At 35.2% G+C, this 20,883-nt stretch overlaps 3 protein-coding genes and 1 non-coding gene across 5 annotated transcripts in view; 3 read left to right on the forward strand and 1 right to left on the reverse strand.

Moving 5' to 3' along the window:
- The first annotated feature begins 928 nt into the window (after positions 1-928).
- LOC136803466 (synaptotagmin-9-like) lies at positions 929-5,099 on the forward strand. The gene is made up of 3 exons (XM_067060202.1): positions 929-1,662; positions 3,034-3,229; positions 4,032-5,099. Exons 1-3 carry the CDS (start codon positions 1,156-1,158, stop codon positions 4,532-4,534), a joined length of 1,206 nt encoding a protein of 401 aa, XP_066916303.1. The 5' UTR covers positions 929-1,155; the 3' UTR covers positions 4,535-5,099.
- A 3,023-nt stretch (positions 5,100-8,122) lies between these two features.
- LOC136803468 (DNA replication factor Cdt1-like) lies at positions 8,123-14,051 on the forward strand. The gene is made up of 7 exons (XM_067060203.1): positions 8,123-8,987; positions 10,496-10,696; positions 10,895-11,144; positions 11,579-11,755; positions 12,089-12,227; positions 12,706-12,933; positions 13,396-14,051. Exons 1-7 carry the CDS (start codon positions 8,230-8,232, stop codon positions 13,563-13,565), a joined length of 1,923 nt encoding a protein of 640 aa, XP_066916304.1. The 5' UTR covers positions 8,123-8,229; the 3' UTR covers positions 13,566-14,051.
- Positions 14,052-14,950: 899 nt separating this feature from the next.
- The window catches only part of LOC136803469 (puratrophin-1-like), a 42,193-nt gene continuing 36,260 nt past the window's right edge, over positions 14,951-20,883 (forward strand). Inside the window, exons 1-2 of one of the 2 annotated variants that reach the window (XM_067060204.1) lie at positions 14,951-15,005; positions 18,653-18,948. In XM_067060204.1, coding sequence (XP_066916305.1) covers positions 14,954-15,005; positions 18,653-18,948 — 348 coding nt within the window. In that variant the 5' untranslated portion in view covers positions 14,951-14,953. Of the gene's footprint in view, positions 15,006-18,652; positions 18,949-20,103; positions 20,409-20,883 lie in introns of those variants that run through there. The other variant, XM_067060205.1, reaches the window with a different exon arrangement.
- Trnaa-agc (transfer RNA alanine (anticodon AGC)) lies at positions 16,634-16,707 on the reverse strand. Its single transcript has one exon. It is a non-coding gene; the product is annotated as a tRNA-Ala (tRNA).

Raw genomic sequence — 20,883 nt, forward strand, 5'->3', positions numbered from 1 at the left:
CGGATTTCATGTAAAAAATCAAGTATATACACATTGTCACGGATCTTATTTATTTTGACATTTGCCAATTTCATGGATGTGATAAGACAGGAATATACAAGTTATCCATACTTTATACTTTTTCTACTGTTAGACACACTTGTAAGATTTGCGAAATAAATCATTTAATCATTTTCACTTCTTGGATTATTTTTGGATAAAGTTGATTGGTATAATACTACAGTCGAGTTTATAAACTGCAGTTTAAATGACATCGCTGCTGGTGGTTCTTATATTTTCTAAATTGGCTCAAAACTTTAAAACAACGCCAATCTAGAACCAATAGTGTGTTTAACCCAACGAGCTGCCTCGTTCCCTGCATATGACATGTTTTTTCTTTTATAAGCAAGTGTATGCCCCTTGGTCAGGCTCGTGTATGCTTAAGTTTTCAAAGCATCCAGGCATAGTTTATGCTTATTATATGCTTATGAATCATGCTTATGATTCACCACGAGCCAAGTTTTTAGTGAAATTTCAGAAATTTTGTAAAAGTTTGTTCAGATTTTGGGAGCAGTGGAATGTAGGAAACCGTGGAAAGTCTTTTTTTTACTTGACCTCTACCAAACCTTTTTAAACAGATAGAAATGACAACTGGAAAAATATTTCAGGCTGACATTATATGCTTATGTTATGTTTAGGAATTCTGCAAATCTGAGCCTTCATATGCTTATAAGTGTTATGCTTATAAAAAGAAAAACATGTGTTAGCTTTTGATGATTGATTGATCAGTATAAGATAATTTTCTGATATCCATCAGTAACTTAAATAAAGCATGAGCGTAAATGTTGCCAAGCTTGAATATGAGAGGTTGTTTCAACGTCCCAGATAAATGTCATGGAAATTAGATTGGCGTTATCTTGACGTTAGGTGTGTTAGATTGGGATTTCATTTAAACTTGGAGAAGTTGGGTTAGGGCAGCAGAAAAGAAAAAGTAGGTAAATGGTACACTTTGCTAAAAGGGGTATTGGATTTTTATCAAATAAGGGAGCGTATGGAATACTAGCGCCGAACCAGAGATGTCACTTGTAAATATAAAAGAGGTAAATTCTCTATAAATTGGAAATTTTTATAGCTTCAGATTTTCAAACATTTCAGGCAGCATATTAACAGAAAATAATGGTTTCATTTGGTGTTTCACTAGCATTGCTGGTCAGTGGTGTTGTCTTTTTTATTGTTGATATATTTCTTATGGTCCTCGCTTATTGTTGGTGGCGACGTAAAAAGAAAGAAAAAGAACTCGAAGCAAAAGCACCAGAACGGGTTCCGTTATTTCATCAACCCGGACCATTAACAATACCTCCAACTAGTCCGGTTACTGCTCAAACAGACATACAAGAATTTGCAATCCCAAAACTTATAGAGCGTCGGAAAAATAAACTAGCTGCTCTTGTAAAACCAGCAAATATTTTGGAAAGTGGTTTAGATCCTGTACAATATGGCGGAACGTTGAAAATCACCATGAAAAATAAACCAAAACTTGGTTTTGAGTTTATATACGATTTTCGTTCGACACAGTTAAAAGTTGCTTTGGCAGGACTTAAAAACATTAAGAAATTTATCAACGAGCAGATTTTAGTGACGATTTCTATGTCACATTCAACTATCCTATACCACAGTTCAAAGGTAAGATTATAATTTGATAAGGATCAAACTTGCACCCAGTCTCCACTCCACATTCTTATAGTTTGAATTCCTATATTGGACGGTGGACTGAGACGATTAGATGCTGAGAATTTTCCAACATATTCCAGACTGGGCAGTTTCAAGGTGTATTTATATATCTCTTATAAGAACCCTTTTTCGCGAAAGGATGAGCAAAGAAGCTTGATATTTTTATGATTCGGATAAAACTAACGATTGTACCATCACTTGCATCTGTAAAATAAAACAGTGTTGAAACGGGTAGTGATTCAAACTTTACAAGCCCCAATCGATCAAATGCTTTACGAAAACACCCTGTCTCACAGCCCCACTTGAACTTTTTTCATCAGTGAGGATAAAAATTCCCATTGAATTCACGATTGGGATAGAAATTCTAATTCCAAGGTTAAAAAATCCGGTGGGGATGCTTTTGGAGTACAATTTTTAAACATTGAATTTCGAATGGGATGAAATCAAAGTCATTTTCCCAGTGAGGGCTGAAATTCCAGGGTATTTTTTCACCGGGGACGAAATATTTGCCAAATTTTCCAGTGGGGCTGGGATTCCAGTGGGTCTGTAACATTGGGGTGTTTTGATTCAAAAATCTGGTCAAATCTTGCACACTTCTTAAACTTTTAAGGAAAATGTGATAGGGATATAATACAGCTGTCAATTCTCCGTTTATGTATTTCCCTGGATACACTGGTGTTTGCGAATAACTCATTCGGTACCTTCTCCGTCATCCAAAGTATTGGATCTTTTCCTCAGTTTCTACTTTCAGTCTTTTCTGCATCTGTCAAACGAGGACTTGAATACACCTTTTCGACCATAGCCGCCAATTGCCAATTTTTTTATCCTAAAACCGTCCCAGTCTTTTTTTCACATCTAAAGACAATAGAAAAAGTGCAAAAAAGGATTGGATAATTGGATCGAGTTTAAATGATAATATATAATATCATACAATGTATAGCAATGTGCCCTCCCGGTTATTACCATAATGGCTTTATGGCAACTCCTGAACTTGGGCACATGATGTACGGTTACACATTTTATGGATTGCATTGTGGAGTCACAAGAGTGCTCAAACTGCGAGCAGCGAGCAATGCATAATGCAAATAGTGAGCGTCTTAAATGAAGACTCTCCACCCAATCCGAGAGTGCTCAAACTACATATATAATATCATATATTATTTAATATTAAATTAAATAATAAAACGGCACGCGCCTGACCGCGTGACTACGGTCGAAAAGGTATATTAAACCTTGAATATTTCTATACAGTGACAAATGATAATCTTACCCATAGAACTCCAAGTGAATATCCTCCACACTCTTATATCGGATATTTTACAGGTTGAAGGTTCAGATCCAGTGATGAGCGAAGAATATCCTTTCCCTTTGGATAGTATGGAAATCTCATCTGACCCACCAATCATATGCAAGTTCAATGTATGGCATGTTGACAAGAACTCTGGTAAGCGACCTTATGGTTTCGTTGAAGTCAAGATCGAAGATGTTTTGACAAAAATGAACAATATACAAACACAAGGTAAATAATTGTAGACATAACACTGCACAACTGGCAAAACAATGCTTTTATCTAAAACTGACTGACATGTCTAATTACAAATGTAAGGTACATTATGGAATCAATAGCATACCGTGGTGATTCTAAAAATAGACATCAAAATTACTATTTGTCCGAGTTTTAATCCCATCATCCCTTGCATTAATTGCTTTTGCAAGTCAATTACACTTATTGACAATACAAAAGTAATAACTTGCACGCATTACGAATCAATATGAAAAGGATTGTGGGATTGAATTTCGGTCAAAAACCAAAAGTAATAATTATGACGTTTGCATACCGGTGTGCTATTTAGCAACGTCATATTTCTGCTTTCATAACGATTTGTAAAAATGTCTGCATAAATTGTCCTAAATTAATACCCAGTCAAAAATTATTGTTGTCAAGAAAATTTTCAAGCTATAAAAATTAAGCGGTGTAAATAATTTTGATTTTGTCACCACAACAAGCGACTTTTTTTCAATTTTTAGCTACAAATTTTCTACCTTATAAGGTTTACCACTAATAAAAAAAATACCAAAGTTTGCCACTTTCTTAGTGAGCTGGTAGTGTTAACTCTTATTTTTAACCTGAAGAAGGTTTTTGGTTTGGGATGAAGATTTCAACCATTTTTAGACTTCATTGATAATGTTTCTCCCAGTAATGATGATAGACCAGTGTTAAATTCCCCCATAATATAATTTTTTCACTTTAGATGACACTGTTAAAGGGCTAAAAGTTTCAAACACAATTACAATCTTATCATTCTTTTTCGTTTCTTTAGGTAATGTCATTTGGCGAAACATCATTTTAACAGATCATTTAGTCGACGAAGGACGTAAAGGAGAGCTACTCATAACACTGTCCTACCTATCAGCTGCTCAGAGAATCAGTTGCACTATAGTCAAAGCTAAAGGTCTCATTCTTACAGCAAACGATAAAGATCTTTATGCCAAAATGACATTGTTTTGTCGCGGTGAAGAACAACAAACTGTGTCAACAAATTACATAGAATTGACTCAAAACCCAGAATTCCATCAAGAATTTATATTCCGATTTTCCAATATCCGGAATGCAAGTATTGATGGGATTTCATTACGTGTTGATATTATTGCAAGACAGAACGGACTTTTAAGTGACCCGAGATTTATTGGACGCTGTGATATTGGGAATTCAAACTCAGTTGATAGAGTTGGTAAAGAACATTGGGTTTCTGCATTGACTTCACCAAAGTCTGTTACACAATGGCACCATTTAAAAGATCCTTCAAACCCTGATCTGTATTAGAATGTCTCATAGGATTAGTGCATTTATACACCCCCTTCTAACAGACCTGGTGGGATTTTATTAGCCAGTGGGTTAAAAAGAACGGACCAAAACTCGATAGGGATTTGAATTTTATTGTTTTCTAGCCAGGAAAATTCAGCGGGGACGGAAAAAATTTTGCAGTGTGGGGATTTGCTTATATAATGCATCACTTTTTAGAAAACCCTATGGTCTTATATATTCTTGATCGTATCATTTAGTTGCTTAAATATCTAGGCTTGCAGTACTTATCTGCCTTCAAACTTCCATATTTTGGAAGAAATATCTTTAAGCTATGAACACCAAATCTCACACATAGGCTCCTTAAAGTACGAGTGTTAAAGATTTTATGGCAATACAATAAACAGAAAAAAAGAAAATTCTAGGGCGAGGGTGGCTTTTTTAACCATCCTGTACATAAATTTAAATTTCAGTACAATTTTATTGTAAATTTTAATTTAATGTGTGCATTTCTTGCCTTTTTAGAAATATGGAAATATGAATTTCATGAAATCATTCATAGGGATAGAGCACACAATTTATTGTAGAATAATCAATACTCATTTCAATAATCAATAATCAATTTTTTTAATTCTTCCAATATTTACAATTACTCCTTCTCCTCCTTCAAAAAGGTTTTTTAAGTATTAATGTGAAGCATGCAGGTACTGTGCACAAAATTGTGGGTTCAATCATCGACCGGGTCATAGTGTACGACTCATATTCATGCCAAAAATTTTGTACTTGGTCCAAAAGATGTTTCTAGACGACTAAAATTTGCTCCCTCCATTACTTTTTACTTTATTTCTACTATGTTAGACCAAGTGTTAGACTAGCTAGCAAACTATTCTGTTAATTATCATGCCAGAGGGCGGCAACATGAAGGCGGTGTGCCTTTTCTAGAATAGGAACTGCGTAGGCCGGATGAGAACTAGCAAAAGGTGAGACTTGAGAGGCTGCTTTCAGCCCTCGCCGTCGACAAAATTTCTTCCTACGCTTACCTTAACTCTTACGGTCACTTTTCCGCCCGCGTGATGACATTCCAGTCCGACTGGCATGCCAGTCTACTACTACTTAACCTGATAACAGATTGTATATTTTCTGGCCCAGTACGCTGAAGCTCTTAAGACGTGGGCGAAAATATACAATCTGAAGAATATGGTCGCGCGCCTGTTCGCGGACCGCGTAGAATTTTATTTAAGAGGAACAGGTCCGAGTGCAATGTCGACAGGGAAGGGTGTCATGGCCGACAACTTTTGGCTCGGGAGATATGTCAAGTTCTCTCAAAGCCAATTCAGAACTTTTTTGGAAAAGAAGCATGCAAAACTTTATTGTATTTCACAAACAAGGTCCATTAATGGATGAATATGCTCAAAAAAGAATCTTTTTTTGCTTTAAACTGAACACACAAGAGAAAACAAAGTATAATAACATCATACACAAATATCACTTAAAAAGAGAGAAAAATCATAAACAAACATCTTTATATTATCAGTAGAAGAAAACTGAAGCTATAGAAAATGAATACAAACCATTACTGAATACTTTTATGAGGTTTATAAAGTATAAAACCAAAAAAACTTGAGTTTTGAAACAATAACAAACATCCATTTCACCTTACGCCTCCAATTTGAAACCTTTCCACTCGCAAAGCATAGTGTGACAGAATTTTAATTCCTATCTATAAAACGCACTTTTCATGGAGCGCCATTTTAGTTTTTAATTTTTCGGCACGAGACAAAAAGTTGACTCAAATTTTTTGTAGAGATAGGGCCATTTTCCTCAGATGTTAGTTTTCAGCGATCTTTAGAGCTTCAGCGTGTCGCGTAGAAAACTCCACAGCTGCTATCAGGTTACTACTACTATGCCTGAACTGAATAACAAGCTTTTTTTTATAAATTTCGTAATGGATTGATATCCGATATTCTTAACTTTTTTGGGAAAATTTAATCATCCCAAAATATACCCTGAGTATCAGAGGTTAAGTTTTCAAAGAATATATTAACTCTGAGGACCAATAATAAAAATTTTATCACGCATGTGTCAACCTAATCACTGTAGAAAAAATCAAAGATGAAGAGTGAATATTACCATATTAATGTCTAGCAGACTGTATCAGTCAGTATACAGTTTACTATTTACGAATTCCCCAGAAACCTCCAAGTGTAATTGAGATTTCTTTCGAAAGAAATCTTTTACATGATCCCCAAATGTATAACAGTAATTACTAAGCTATTAATTATGGAAATCTTACTTTAATTGAATCGAAATAATAGACAGATCTTTATGTCATGATTCTCTATCACTGACTCTTTTTAAAAAGCATTGATGACATTGTTGAGTTGTGTTTTCAACGACAGGAATAAAAATACCAACTTTGAACTTCATCCAAGATCTTGGATGGTCGTCATGGTTACTATTCTCTGCGTTGATTGCGCGCTGAATAGAATCTGGGTTGGTAGGCACAGCGTAGAGATATGATTTCGACCTGTGCTTTTCACGGTACTGAGTATACAGAGGCCAAGTTTTCAAAGAGAAAATATTAACCTCTGAGGACGAGGTAAGGTTTTCCAATCGAAAGGCGCTGCATTGCAAAACGTTCGAAAATTGTCAATCGAATTTTATTTTTAAAACCCAGAACACAGAAATCTAATCCCGGGGGGGGGGTACTAGGATTGATGGGTGTCGGGTATGTGCGTGCCAGACCTCTGGACCCTTACCCTTAGAGAGACTGAATTTTGGTGAAAAGGTGACCCTTAGAGAGACTCAGTGTAGAAAAACCCAACCCTTAGAGAGACTTTTTCACAAAAAAATTCTATAATGGGCCAAAGAAATTCGATTTTTAAAAGAATTTCTCCAATTTTCGAAAAATTTCTCTAATTTTTGAAAAATGTTCTCACTTTTTTTAAAAATGTTCTCACTTTTTTGACTTTTCACTTTTCTTTGACCCGAGTTTGTGAAAAAACCGACCCTTAGAGAGACTGATTTTGACTTTTGTTGTTTTGGTAACCCTTAGAGAGACTTTGGGAGGGTGAAAAACCCTACCCTTAAGGCACGCACATACCCAGCACCCATTTTTGCCTAAGTACCCCCCCCCGGGAATCTAATCAAAACATTGCCTCTAGCGAGGTAAGCAAGAAGCTATCTATTACGTACGGAATCTATTACGTGAGTTTTTAGACTGGATCCGAGGCGTTTTAGACTGATTCCTAAAGCTTCACGGCATAGAGAAAAAAGAGGTTAAGCAAAAAGGCGATCTATGACGTATGACGTAATGTTTATGGTTGCCGAATTGTCGTCCAATGCTTTGTCAGATGTTCCCAAGTTAGAGCAGTTGACGATAGAAAAGAGAAAGACAGGATCAGAGATAGGAAAAGAAAAATGGTGACTGTGTTGGCGAACCGATATAACTTCTTCCTGTTTTCTTGCCTTACCTACCTGTATGTAAAGCCGATCGATTTTTTTTTCTTCATGTAAACATTCTCGAGAGTTCACTGGATTTGCTATCGAGGGCGGTCATCGATTTCGCGCTCGTTTGCAATTCACTAGATGCGATAAGGATACACATAAATAGAGCGCTAAAATTCTTCACACGCAAGAAGCAACCAGCAAGAAAGAAACCTCTGAACAAAATCACTTCATTTCAACTTTCAATCAATCAACAATCGATCTGGCACATGGCACAAACTACGGTAAATCAATTCTTTGTTGCTCGAAAGAGCAATCTACCTTTTCACCCCTCCAAGAAGAGGAAGGTTGATGGGACAGACATTGAACTGAACCCTCCTATTTGCAAGAAACGAACAACTACTAGATCGAGGGGTAGACCTGTTAAGCAAAAAGCAACCACTGTCAAAAAAAATGCATTGCCAGCACCTCAGGTTGTTAATGAGGTAAAAGAACAGAAGAAGGAAATACCACAGTCTCCCAAGAAAACTCTGATTGCCATTGACAGTGTCATCAGCAAAAGTCCTGTTGGAAAAATCAAGGTCAACAATGACATAAATGAGCAAGCCAAAACCATCCTTCACAGCAGAGGTAATGCTATTCTTCAATCAAGCTTTCAGGGAAAAGCTTTAACCTCCCCAGCCAAGGCATCAGAAGTGTTATTAGCAATGTCACCAAACAAAAAGAAGAAAGAAAAGCTTGAATTAACCATAAAGAAGCCGGTTGTAGAGGATGGTCTTAAATCTCGCAGAGAGCTGTTGCGAAAGAAGTATTCCAATTTACTTGACAATGCCGAAGCTCCTAAAAGTTCTACCACAGACAACAAAATTCCAATAGAATCCAACAATAAGCTGGAAGAATTGAAAGAATCTAGCAGAAATCGCTTGAGAAACAAATACAAACACCTCCTCAACAAAGAAAGTAGCACTGCAACATCGTCTAAAGATGTCAAAGTTGAAACCACATCATTTCCTTCCCAAAAGACTATGTAAGTATAAAATTTGCCCTATGTGCTTTGTTGTGATTTTCTGTGTTTAATGTGTAAAATTATTGTGGGAGGTTAAACAATTGTTCTGAAAGCAGGTTGGCTGAAATAAAACAAACTTTTCACTCTGGTACATCAAAGATAGTAAGTAAGTCTGCGACTGCAGTCGGAGGTGACCCGAACTCTTTCAATAGCTATCTACCAGAAGGTAGGGAAGAGCGCCACTCCCTCTCCCTGGATTGCTCCACTTACCCTTAATCTTTCTCTTAATTGCTGAGCATCAAGCAGAGAGGCATCAAGTACTATTTTGGAAATCTTTGGTATGACCTGGCTGGGGGTTGAACCCACAACCTTGCACACCGTAGCCGGATGCTCTACCACTGCACTACGGTCGCCGGCAAATATTTCAAAAACGGCAATTTTTTTAACAATGAAATGTCAAGTCAGCAGAAATATGTTGTAGTTATAAGGCAAAGATGTCAGAGGTGTTTGAAAATTGTAAATTTGCATTGAGAAAAAGGTTTTTCGGATTTTTAAAAGTGATTTTTTCGATTTTTCGTTGCTCAATAACATGAAAAGTTCTAAAGTAATATGTAAAAATATCCTGCATCGATGCCGAAACACAGCCAGAAAGAGATAACAGACCCCTGTTTTAAGTTTATTCACATGTGACGCTATTTTGCTAATTGCATCTCCAACAAAAACCAGTTAAAAACAAAACTAAACAAGGCACAGTGGGCCTACTTATAGTGCAAGATAAGCAATAATTGCCGAAAAGAGAAATAATTGCCTTCTATCTTAAATACCCAACTGGTGGGGAGAATTTTATAGACTAAAAATTGCTTGGTATTTTAATAGTTTTCTCCTAAAACTACTGAAATTGACAGAGTTGATATAGTAGACCTCACCTGTTACGTATTCTTGTCTTCTCGTCTTTATTCTTTTTTCTCATGAATGTAAACACTTATTATGGTTGTGTGTTTTGAAACTTTTGGACCTATCCCGGTGGAGGTCCTATAAATTAACCTCTGTCCGTCTGTTTGTTACCAACTTTTCTCGAGATTGGCTCTTTCATTTTTTATGATTTTTTGCACAAAGATGCATAACTATAAACCCTTGAATGTGACGGAGCCCGATTTTCGAAAAAAAATGTTTTTGGGCAAATCTGGGCCAAAAGACTGCTAAAAAAAAGGTTTTTTGGACTTTGTGAAATATTGGATCATTGTTTTTTCTGATTTTTTGCAGTTAGGTAAAAGATGGCGCAAGCAGATCTTTGTTTGCTCACAAAGTCTTGAATATGAAAGAATATTTCAAGAGCATGAAATTTTGGTTTCTAAACGTTTTTTTAATAAGAAAAAAACGACTAATTTTAATAGATCGTCACTATTTGTGTTCTGAATGATTGTTTAATGGTCACGCTCACGTAGATATCAATTATATATGTGTTAAATGCATAACCAGGTAGGTCCATTAAAGTATCACTTGTTATTCATACAAACTGTTATTTTTAGATCATCACCTCAGAAAGCTCACGAAAAGTATAAACATCTTACTGAGAAGAATGTAACATCAACCTTTCAACTTCCACAAAAATACAAGCTACTCTTGGAGATGTTCAGATGTGCTGACTCAGTGTTATTTTTGTTGCAACAACGATCAGAAATTTGCACTTTTGACCGCCTGAAGAAATCAGTTCAATCAATGTGTGGAAGGTATCAACGAGTTTTTTAGCTTTATTGGGTATTTGGCATTTATCCACACAGCTTGAAGCTTTAACTCATTTTCATGTATTATTTATGATTCTCAAAACCTAAAAAAATAGCTTTTTAATCTTTGCATTAACTTTATCAATGAAATTAAATCCAGACAAGTTAATAAGAGTTTCTACCTAATCACTGTTTACTTTTTAGAGAGTTCAATCAAAAGCACTTGGCAACAATGAAGACTGTTTATCCCACTGGTTTTGTTTTTCGCCAAGAACGTGGCTTGTATACAGCATCTGGTGATGGCAAAACAAACAATTATCAGTTATCAATCGAAGCTGACTACAAAGACCTCAGGCTTCCTACTTCATCCATCAAAAATAACAGTTCCATTCTTATTACAAGAAGATTGAAATTTGAAAGCAAGTTGTTGGCGTTGACTAAAGCGCATCATCAGGTAGATTTCAGAGCAAAGATATTTTTGTCTTCAGTTCATTGGTGCACCATTTTCATACACTATACTATAACCCCTAATGAGTGCAATCAATCTAGCACTATTGTCATAGGTTTCACTACCAGAGTTGACCTTTAGACCCCTCGTCACACAACTAAATTTCTAAAGTCTGCTCGAGAAAAAAAAGTTTTCCTCACTTTTTAAACATTGCTCTTGAGGGAAAGAAGATATTTAGAAATACCTCCTTGAAAAGATTGTCTTGAGCAGCTTGATGTAAGATTCATAGAATTTCCTAAAATTTGAAGATGAAAAGTGAAGATGAAGAAAAAATGACTGGATGAAAAAATTGAAGGATCGAGCTTTAAAAGAAAGCTTCCTTTCAGACTTGAAATTATGGTCAATTGCTAGTATACTGTTGTTAATCTTCTCATTTTCAGAAATTCCTTCGAAAATTGAACCTTAAGATTGATGATAATGAAATCCACCGATGGCATCCTCATTTCAAAGTTGAAGATGTTCCAGACATTGAACAATCAGCTTTACCTAAACCTCCGATCACTAAATCATTTAGTTCAGCAGCTGATCTCTTACTGAAAAATAAGTTTGCTCCGAAGGTATTTCAATTTTCAATCATCACGATTATAGAATTTTTGATATTGTTTTCAGCAATGAATCGAATCTCAAATATTTCAGGTTTATTGAATTTCTCAGGGTAATAATATTGAGAGCTCATACAATAGAATAGCTTAGTCTAAATCCGGCCTCTGCATTTGAGGGGAAAATATTCCAAAGTATTAAATTAAAAAAAAAACAGTAAACTTTCAAATTTTTATTAATATATTTTATGCTCAAATGTCCTTAAAAACTATTTCAAAATTCTTCATTTGTGTTGACATGTTTCAATCGAGACTTGAAGAATGAAAGTGATATATTTTCTACATTTAAAGGTTGCAGATGCTTTGAACAAAGCATCAGAGGAAACTAGCAGCTCAACAACCGCCAGCACTGAAGCCAAGCCCTCAACGTCAACTTCAACAGCGTCTTCCTCTACAAAGATCTCTAAGAATCAAGGCAACATTCTGAAGAGTATGCTTTCTGCTTTCATACAAATTTTTTGAAATCTAGGATGTGTGTTGTCTAAAAAAAGAGTTTCAAACATACAGTTGACTTTCTCTAATGGGAAATCTTATAGAGTCGATATTTTACGTAAATAGCCCGGTAATCTAGGACTTTTAGACAGTCTTTCGATTGTGTTCACGGAGAACATTGGAAGGAGCGGGGATTCGAACCAAGAAGCCCTGGTTTGAGACGCTGATGCCTTTGACCACTTGACCATCGCTCCATCGCGCCATAAAATGTATTATGTATTCAAATTACAGAGATTCGAATTATTGAAGTATTAATTAAGAGGCTTTCTCTTTACGTGGGATGGGAATCATTTCGAATTAAAGAAAGATTCGAATAATGGAAGCTCGTATAACTGAGAGTCTACTGTAAACCTTTTAAAGGATATTATACACTTCTTGATAGATTGAAAATCGATTCCATGTGTCTTCAATTTCAGGTGTTTCCAGTGACCTCCTAGAAAGGATCCGGCAGAAAGAACAAAAGAAGATCGAACTCGCTATGACACGAAATCCCAAACAAGAACTCCGACTGTCAAGAATGGAAAGGCTTCCTGATGTGAGTCGTATTATCAAAGCTTATTTTGTAGCTGAGAAGAAAGCTGCTATAACACTCGAGGACTGTGTTCAAAAGTTATCGGAAAGTTATGGCACTGATCTCCATCGAAGTAAGTATTGCAGTCTGTTCCTCTAAAGAATCCTGCATTGTAACACGCATGCGTAATTTGTCGTTCTTTTAACCATATGTAGTTAATTCCCGTGATAAACAAAGGAATGAATTCGCAGGGTTGGACAAACTAGCCGGGTCGGGGTACGGCGAAATTTGTCGTTTTTTATGAAATTTGTCGTTCTTTTTGTCTATTTTTAGTATAAGATAGGATTCTTCAGATAAACCCCCTCTTGGCATATTCATCTTACCTAAAGCGTCCCTTTTTAACTGATGTTTTTTCTTCGGATGTTTGCAACTCTTCATTTTGGTTTCTTCCTTTTTTGCCCATCAGTATCAAACTAGTAAGTCTGTGGGGAGATTTTTGACCGTTCTCTTTAATTGCTGAACATCAACAATACTCAAGTCACACGCAACAGTTCTAGATGCTCATGCTCACATTATTTTATTTTCTGTCTCTTAGACAACCTTGAAGAGCACGTCCGACTAATCGCTGAAGTCGTTCCGAAATGGCTTCAAATTCTACCCGTTCGTAAATGCATGTACGTCAAACTTGCCAAGAATTTCGACATAAACAACGTTATCAACACGTTAGCCGACGTTAAGAAGAAAGAAGAAATAGGCGCTAATTGAATAAAATGGGACTAATTTTTTGTAAAATTTTAAAGGAAAGTGAATTTTTGTTTTTTATTTCTTGTTTTACATTTATCTAACATGTTATTTTGTTTCTTAGAACTTTATCTTTGCTTAGCTTTTATTTTCCTTGCTTTGATAATGTTATCTTTTTTTTTGGAACTGTAAACTAAAAGCGATGCATTGTGAGATTGTTTCGGGGGTATTACAATGGGAATTCCTGATCTATTTCTCTAGCATTCTGAGCTTATTTGAAACATAAACCAAACTAATTAGCTGATATTATCTGTTACAAACCATCTTTTTTTAGCTTTAACTATTTTCTTTAACGTTACTCTTTTACCTACGTTGTAAATTTTATAATGGATTTTTTCCATTTTTCTTTCAATTTGCTTTTAGCTGTATAATATATATGATTGATTAGATTGTAATATTTATAATGTAGTGTATAATTTTCCTTGAAAAATAATAATTTTATGTCTGAAATCGTTTTCCTATTATATTGCATGGAAGTCTTTAGTTTCTTTCTTCTTTCTCAAAAATAAATATCTTTCCGACATAGAGTTTTAATAGATTTATGGATTTTCCGATACGGTTGACCAAATTTTCAAAATTCCTCAGGATTTCCAAGCAAATAAAAATTCCAAAAAACCCTGTCGTCCACATGGGTAATGGCTTTTTTTCTGGCAATGCCCAATGATTCTGCAAACGTTGCTAAGTGTTAAGAAATCGATGACTCAGCAGCCCCTCTTAATTCAACTCTCTCATCTTTTTGTAACTAAAAATAAGAATGAATAATTTATCCAATACCCTTTCTTTCGTCTTTATTCTTCTAAAATTTAAAAACTTTTATTCTACAGAAATAAAAGATAAAATTTCTGAAAAGATTCTTTAGTTTCTCTCATAAGATATTATTGTTGGAGGAAAAATACTTTACATTTCTTATTTTGAAAAAAATGAGGAATCAAATTTCTTGTTCCTATATTATTCATTCTTCTTCCTTCTTGCTAGCTAGCTTGTAAATATTCTTTCATCTATGACCTCATACTTAGAAAAACATTAGACATCACATTTCGTTACATAATGTTTTTAGGTTGTAGTCGTTAACTTCTTAGAGTTGATGTTTTTACTTGGATAATGTTTAGTAGAATAGTAGAGAGTACTTTAAACCACTTTCCAATTGAGGGGATATTTTAGTTCGAATAATAGAAAGATTTGAATTATACTTGTTCGAATTCGAGGGAGCTGACTGTTTGAAAGTAAAATTTCATTGTAATTAGAAGGAACTGCAACATCAGAGGTTTTTGATACCTCTCAATTTATATTTTTTTCATTTACAGATAATAAATACAAAATAGAAAAAAAATGAAGATTTTGGCGAAGAATTGATGATGCTACTAGTTTGGTATCAACATTCAGAACTTAACATCCAAAAGATTGGTATGGTTTTTGATTATTTTGTTAATTTGAAAAAATTCTATGTTTATGTTATGTCTCTAATACCAAATAATACCAGACTATCCCCGGTGTATATCTTTTGAACACTTGGAATGGGACCTCCGAAAGCCGGCCCTTAGAGAGATGAAATTTTTATTGAAAAATTGAAAAAGTACCTCTTAGAGGACTTTTTGAAAGATTTTCTTCGATTTTTGAACTGTTTTGAAAAATGTCTTACCCTTACAGAGACTTTTACAATTTTTTCTTTCGATGTCAAAAAGTTTCCTAAAAATCGTGAGTTTTTTCGACTTTTATATAGACTACTTTAAAATTTTCAGATTTTTGTAACCCTAGAGAGACTTTGAAAGGTAAAAGAACTGACCCTTATCGTCCGCACATCCCCAGGACATGTTAGTTCAAATGCACTCATTTCTAAGATATTTTTCAAGCTTTTGTACATACAAAGGACTGTACGGTTAACGGTATGATTAAAACTTAACCCTTTAACGTGGGTTGAATTGTTTGCTACTTGTAAGGTACCTCCTACAGTTCCTTATATATAATGAATTTCTATGACATTGCCATGATGCCTCATTAGCTATAAGCTAGTACATGTTTTTTTCTTTTATAAGCATAACGTTTATAGGCATGTGCAGGCTCAGTTTTTGTTACCTTAACAATGGCTCTATTGTTTGAGAACAATAGAATACTAAGCATAATGTGAGCCTGATATAGGGACAGACACTTGCTTATATATATAAAAAAACATGTAAACATGAAATTAAAAAATGTTAGAAGGTTTTGGATGTTCTCAGACATTTTCAATTGTTCTCAACTTCAGTATTCTTAGCGTTTGTTTATATTCTTATATAGTTTGTTCTTATGAAGAAATGTTTGGAGGTAGTCTGTTAATACCTTTGCTTTTATTGAACTATTCTTTTATGATTTTATGATGGTAATTAATTATCCTTACTATTTCAAAATTGAAAATACTCTTAATGAATCGTCTCATAAGTTTATAGTAAGAGAGGATATCAAATATTTTGTCTGATGGGAATTGAGAATTTAACATATTACCATATTATGATGTTAGTGCCCTAACAGGACATACATACATTAATTTAATATCTTGGATCAATTATGTTTTTTGATGTTGTATGTTGTATGTAACAATTAACTATGACAGAATGTAAGTTCACTTTGTTTATTGCAGGTCTGTGAATGTTTTGGATGCATTCAAAATTTGAATAAGTTGAAAGTTATCAGTTCCTAAAGTTTAGCAAAGCTTGTACAAACATAGTCACGTCTCAAAAGTATGTGGACACTTCACTTTTAACTGCATTTAAAAGAACTGGAGTTGGAAAATTATTTTCTAGTGGGTACTAAAAAATATTAAAACAGTTACTACATACTTTGAGACAGACTGGTTATCTGTTCCTATGAGTCGGATTGGGATGAGAGCATAATCCGTATTCAAAGAACTCCGTTCGAAGTTTGAGATCATTTCGGATGTATTGTCTTGTCCTACATTTGCAAAGTTTAGAAAGTCCTTGTTGTATGATCAAGGATTTACCATATTGGGCCAAAGCTATTAATATTGATCTCATTTTGATAACGATCTACTAAACTGAGGACTGAAGTGAGATTCGAACTCACGGCTTTCGCATTGCTAGTGCAACTGCTCTATCGACTGAGCTATCCAGTCCTTACTAGAAGTACATTCGGTTTTAAAAAGCCCTCGTTCTATATTAAGCTTATTAGGATTATCAAGTGATATCAATAAATTATAATGGGTATCAACTCCAGGGAAATCCCTATCTTGGTTTTAAGATAAGAGTACTCTTGCAGAACTTTTGCTAAGCCAGTTTGAAGAAAATATAATACTATAGATTGGTTTTCAGATTTAACGAGATGATAAAAATTTTTGCCCTTCGAATCGATAGCACTGTACTTAACAATCAAAAGCGCAAAAGTAGCAAATATTCTGATAAGTGCTGCCGTTTAGCCACTTTTTGTCATCTTGGCGCGTTTGATTGTTAAGGGAACTTTTGGATTGTTATAGGCAAGTATGGTATCGTTTATAGACCCCGTGTCACAGACCCGCTGGTACCCGGTGGGAAAATGACCCTACAATTTGCGCTCTAATGGGATATTACTTTAATTTCTTCCTCGTTTGAAATTCATGGGAAAGAATTCCCGCTGGATATCTCGAACAAAAGAATTCCATCTTCATTGTGATTTCGATAGAGATTTTTATAACCCCACTGTAAGAAAATTCTCATCGGGATTTAGAGACAGAGGTGTAATGTTTAATGCGTAGGTACACTGGTAGAGATACCTTCTGCTCAACTAGTGTTCTTTAATATTAAAATTGAAGGTTTTTCAAGAAATAGTTGAAGTTGAAGTTTTCAATAATTACTAGTATAATGTATAATGGCTTGGTACACCGGTAAAGATGCCTTCATCTAACTTAGCCTAGTGTCAATACTGAGGTTAAGCATACCAGGATAATTACGACGACGGACGAAAAATGTAATAGGCTAAGTGAAAATACGAAATTTGATTGGTTGAAACTCACTAGCCTGATAAATTTTCGTTCGTCGTCGTGATTTTACCGATTTACTTAACTTCACTAATCAGTAACGTAAATAAAGCCTGGGATACACGGGGACGAGGTTGTCCCTAGCTTACATTTTAGAATGATCAAGATCAAAAGAAACTTGAAAGAAAATGAAATTTTAAAATATTTTTGATTAAAAAATAAAAATCAGCAGGATAGTTTAGTAGAATATGATTACAATCACAACTACTATGTTTTTATTTTAACATATTTTAAAAAAATAATATTTTTTCAATTTTTAATGACAAATCGTGCTATGTATTTCGCATTGAGCTATTCAAGTAATTTATTTTTGAACTGTTACTGTATTCTAAATTTGAAATTCCTTTTCGAGAAATTTGATTACCCGGAAATTTATATTGGTGATGGAGCTGGTCATAAAAAAAGAGCAATGATTTTATCGTTCAAATGAGCATATATTGGGTTGATTTGTCATTTTATAAAAAAGAGCTGAACATTTCAGACTTGGATAGAAAAGGGCGAGTACCGATCTTACGGCAAGAAATTGGCTAAAATAAGAATTTGGGCAAAATAAGGTTACAGGTTACATTTATGTCGTTCATTCTTTGCTTGCAAAATGGCATTTATCTAATGATTTGATGCACTAAAAACTGGCTAGTCACAGATTTTTGTAAACTTTCTTAAGTGTTCAAGTGGTCTGCGTGTTCCCGGAACACAAATTTGCTCAAAGTTAGGGAAGTATTGAAGTATGACGTAATACTTATAAAGTATTGCTAACTTAAGGGACCAAAACTTGTTTGAGTCATTTCGATTAAGGAGACATTCGAGCTATTCCCTAGAGAGAAGTTCGAGTTAAAGAACTTCACTGTTTATACAGTAAACCTTTGCTTATACGAACTTCAATCATTCGAATCTTTCTATAATTCGAACTTGTTTCCAGTCCCGTCAAAAAGAAAATCTCTTTAAATTCTTTCTGAAATTCGAATCTCTCTGTAATTCGAACAAATAAAATTCCCAGTTCGAGTTCGAGTTAGCGAGAGTCAACTGTACATTGCATTTTTATTTGCAGCAAACAAGACAACGAAAGGTTTTACCAATATGATGCGTAAAATGTTGACATTAAAACGTTTCACACGTGATGTAGGCGAACTAATGAATGACGCGCATGTCTTTTACAATGAAGCTACCAAAGATGGCCTCTCCGAAGATGAAGATGAAAGAAATGTTACCATAGATTTCACCAATGATGATGTTTCCGATGATTCAAACTGTACGAGACCGAGGAAATTTTCTGTTTCCGCTGAACCACCTTGTCCGTGGAAACAAACTTTGAGAGGATCAAGAAGAAAACGAAAACGAAAAGATGTAAGTGAAAAGTTGTTGGTCTTTTTGTTTGTTGTTTTTGTATCTCTTTATAATAGGTCTAGACGCAAACTCAAACCCAGTCCCTTAGATGCAATGGCTCTGGAAATAAATTGAGGTCACGAAGTGAGAGTTATATTCGAAAATTGATTCTCTGCAATCAGCGTGTCAGACAGATGCTCAACAACCTTCTTTCAAAAAGATTTCGCTACATTTGTACAAACACCAAATAACTGTTAACCTCATAAAAACAATCCATTCTGCGCATACCACGCTCTGCTCCAAAAGAATGTGGAGAGTGCATGACAATACGTATTTTAGAACGGCTTGGGTGAATGTGACGAATATACACACCATGCGCAGAGTATCAGAGAATTTACTCATTTATCGCATCGTCCCTTACAGTGATAGTAAAGGCGGGAAGATATATATGCTTGTACAGCTGTAATGGCGGTATACGGGAAAAGATCGGTGGTAGAGTTTTGAAAAAAGACTTGCAGACTCTACCGGCTGTAAACTCTTTTCGGCAAAAGCCCGTTTGAGCTCGCGAATTTCTTTTTAGCTTTATTTAGGCTTAAAAAAAACGGAAAAGTTGGTTTGTGAGAATAAGCATTATATCTATTTTTTTCCGAATTTGAGCACTGTGTGATTCTTATAAATAAAAACTGTGCTCAAATCACACCTTAAGAATTTTGCCCTTGGTTGCTGTGGTTAATACTCTATTTAGCTTGGAGCGTGGCCGTTAAACCCGTTAAGTTTTTCTATTTCTATTCTATTTGGTTGAGTTGCAGGAGGCTTTAGAGGCCTATTCTCGTAACTATGGACGCTTACTAATGAACCTTGAACTTGAACTGACTACCCAATTCCCCTCACATGGCATGGGTTGACCCGGGCGAAGGAATGTTCACTTGCCAAGTGAACTGCCGTGAGTGGGAATCGAACCCTAGCCTCCTGCACAGAAGCCAAGGTCGACTACCACTAGCGAAGCGAAGATCAGGATATGAAGCAAGTGGATTTTAGGGGCATGATATGTCGCGTGCGTGGCTTATAAGGGACACGAGTTGTAGTTTGTTGGTTAAATTTTGGGCGTTTGGGCGGTTGAAGGGCCATCAGCCGTTGTGGAGGTCATCTGACCAGGTAAATCTGGAAACTGAAAGTAAACAAACAGCGCAGCACAAGGAGCGACGACATCTTCAAGTTTTTTAAAACTTTTTTGATATTCTTCTTCTTTACTTTTCTTGTAAAGCAAGCTAGTTTTACATTATCCTACATGTACCTTAGAAATTTTATGACAGTCCTTACTTTTTGGAGTCTGGATGTTTAAAAGACTAAAAACTGGCGTAAAGAAAGATACTGAAGATGACCAGAAGGAAACTAAGAAGCATCAGCTACCAGAGCTGGACTCTGGCAAGATTGAAGGCTCTGAAGCTTCACTTCCCTTAAAATCAGATGAAAATGAAGAGGTAAATAAAATGTTTATGTTAAATCTAACTTCTTTGGTATTCAAATTTTTGAAATCAAGCAATTATTTTAAGCAATTTTTTTCATTAATGTTTTTAACGTGACCCTGCTGGTGACCATGTTTGGTGTACTCTCAAAGTGCCAGTTTGAAAAGAAGACAAATTTGAGACAAAGAAAAGAGATATCCTTGTAATTATTTTTTTATTCAATCCGAGATGAATTCTGTACAAGGTATAAATTACCGTGAGATTAGGTAACTTGCATCACACGGCTGTTCCAATAAGCCAAAAATCGAACGTCTGAAATCGATTCAACACAAAAATTGACGGAAATTTACCTCACTCATTGATCTGTAGGTCTAGCTCTGAAGATGATTTTAAAATTCTGTAAAAAGCCTCTTGAAGCCGAAAGATAGTTCTTTCCGAATCATTTTACTTTGTTTTGATTCGATCACGCAATCTCAAGTTATAAGATTTC

Source organism: Clytia hemisphaerica, unplaced genomic scaffold, assembly GCF_902728285.1.
Source record: "Clytia hemisphaerica strain Z4C2 unplaced genomic scaffold, Clytia hemisphaerica genome assembly, whole genome shotgun sequence".
Taxonomy (NCBI): domain Eukaryota; kingdom Metazoa; phylum Cnidaria; class Hydrozoa; order Leptothecata; family Clytiidae; genus Clytia; species Clytia hemisphaerica.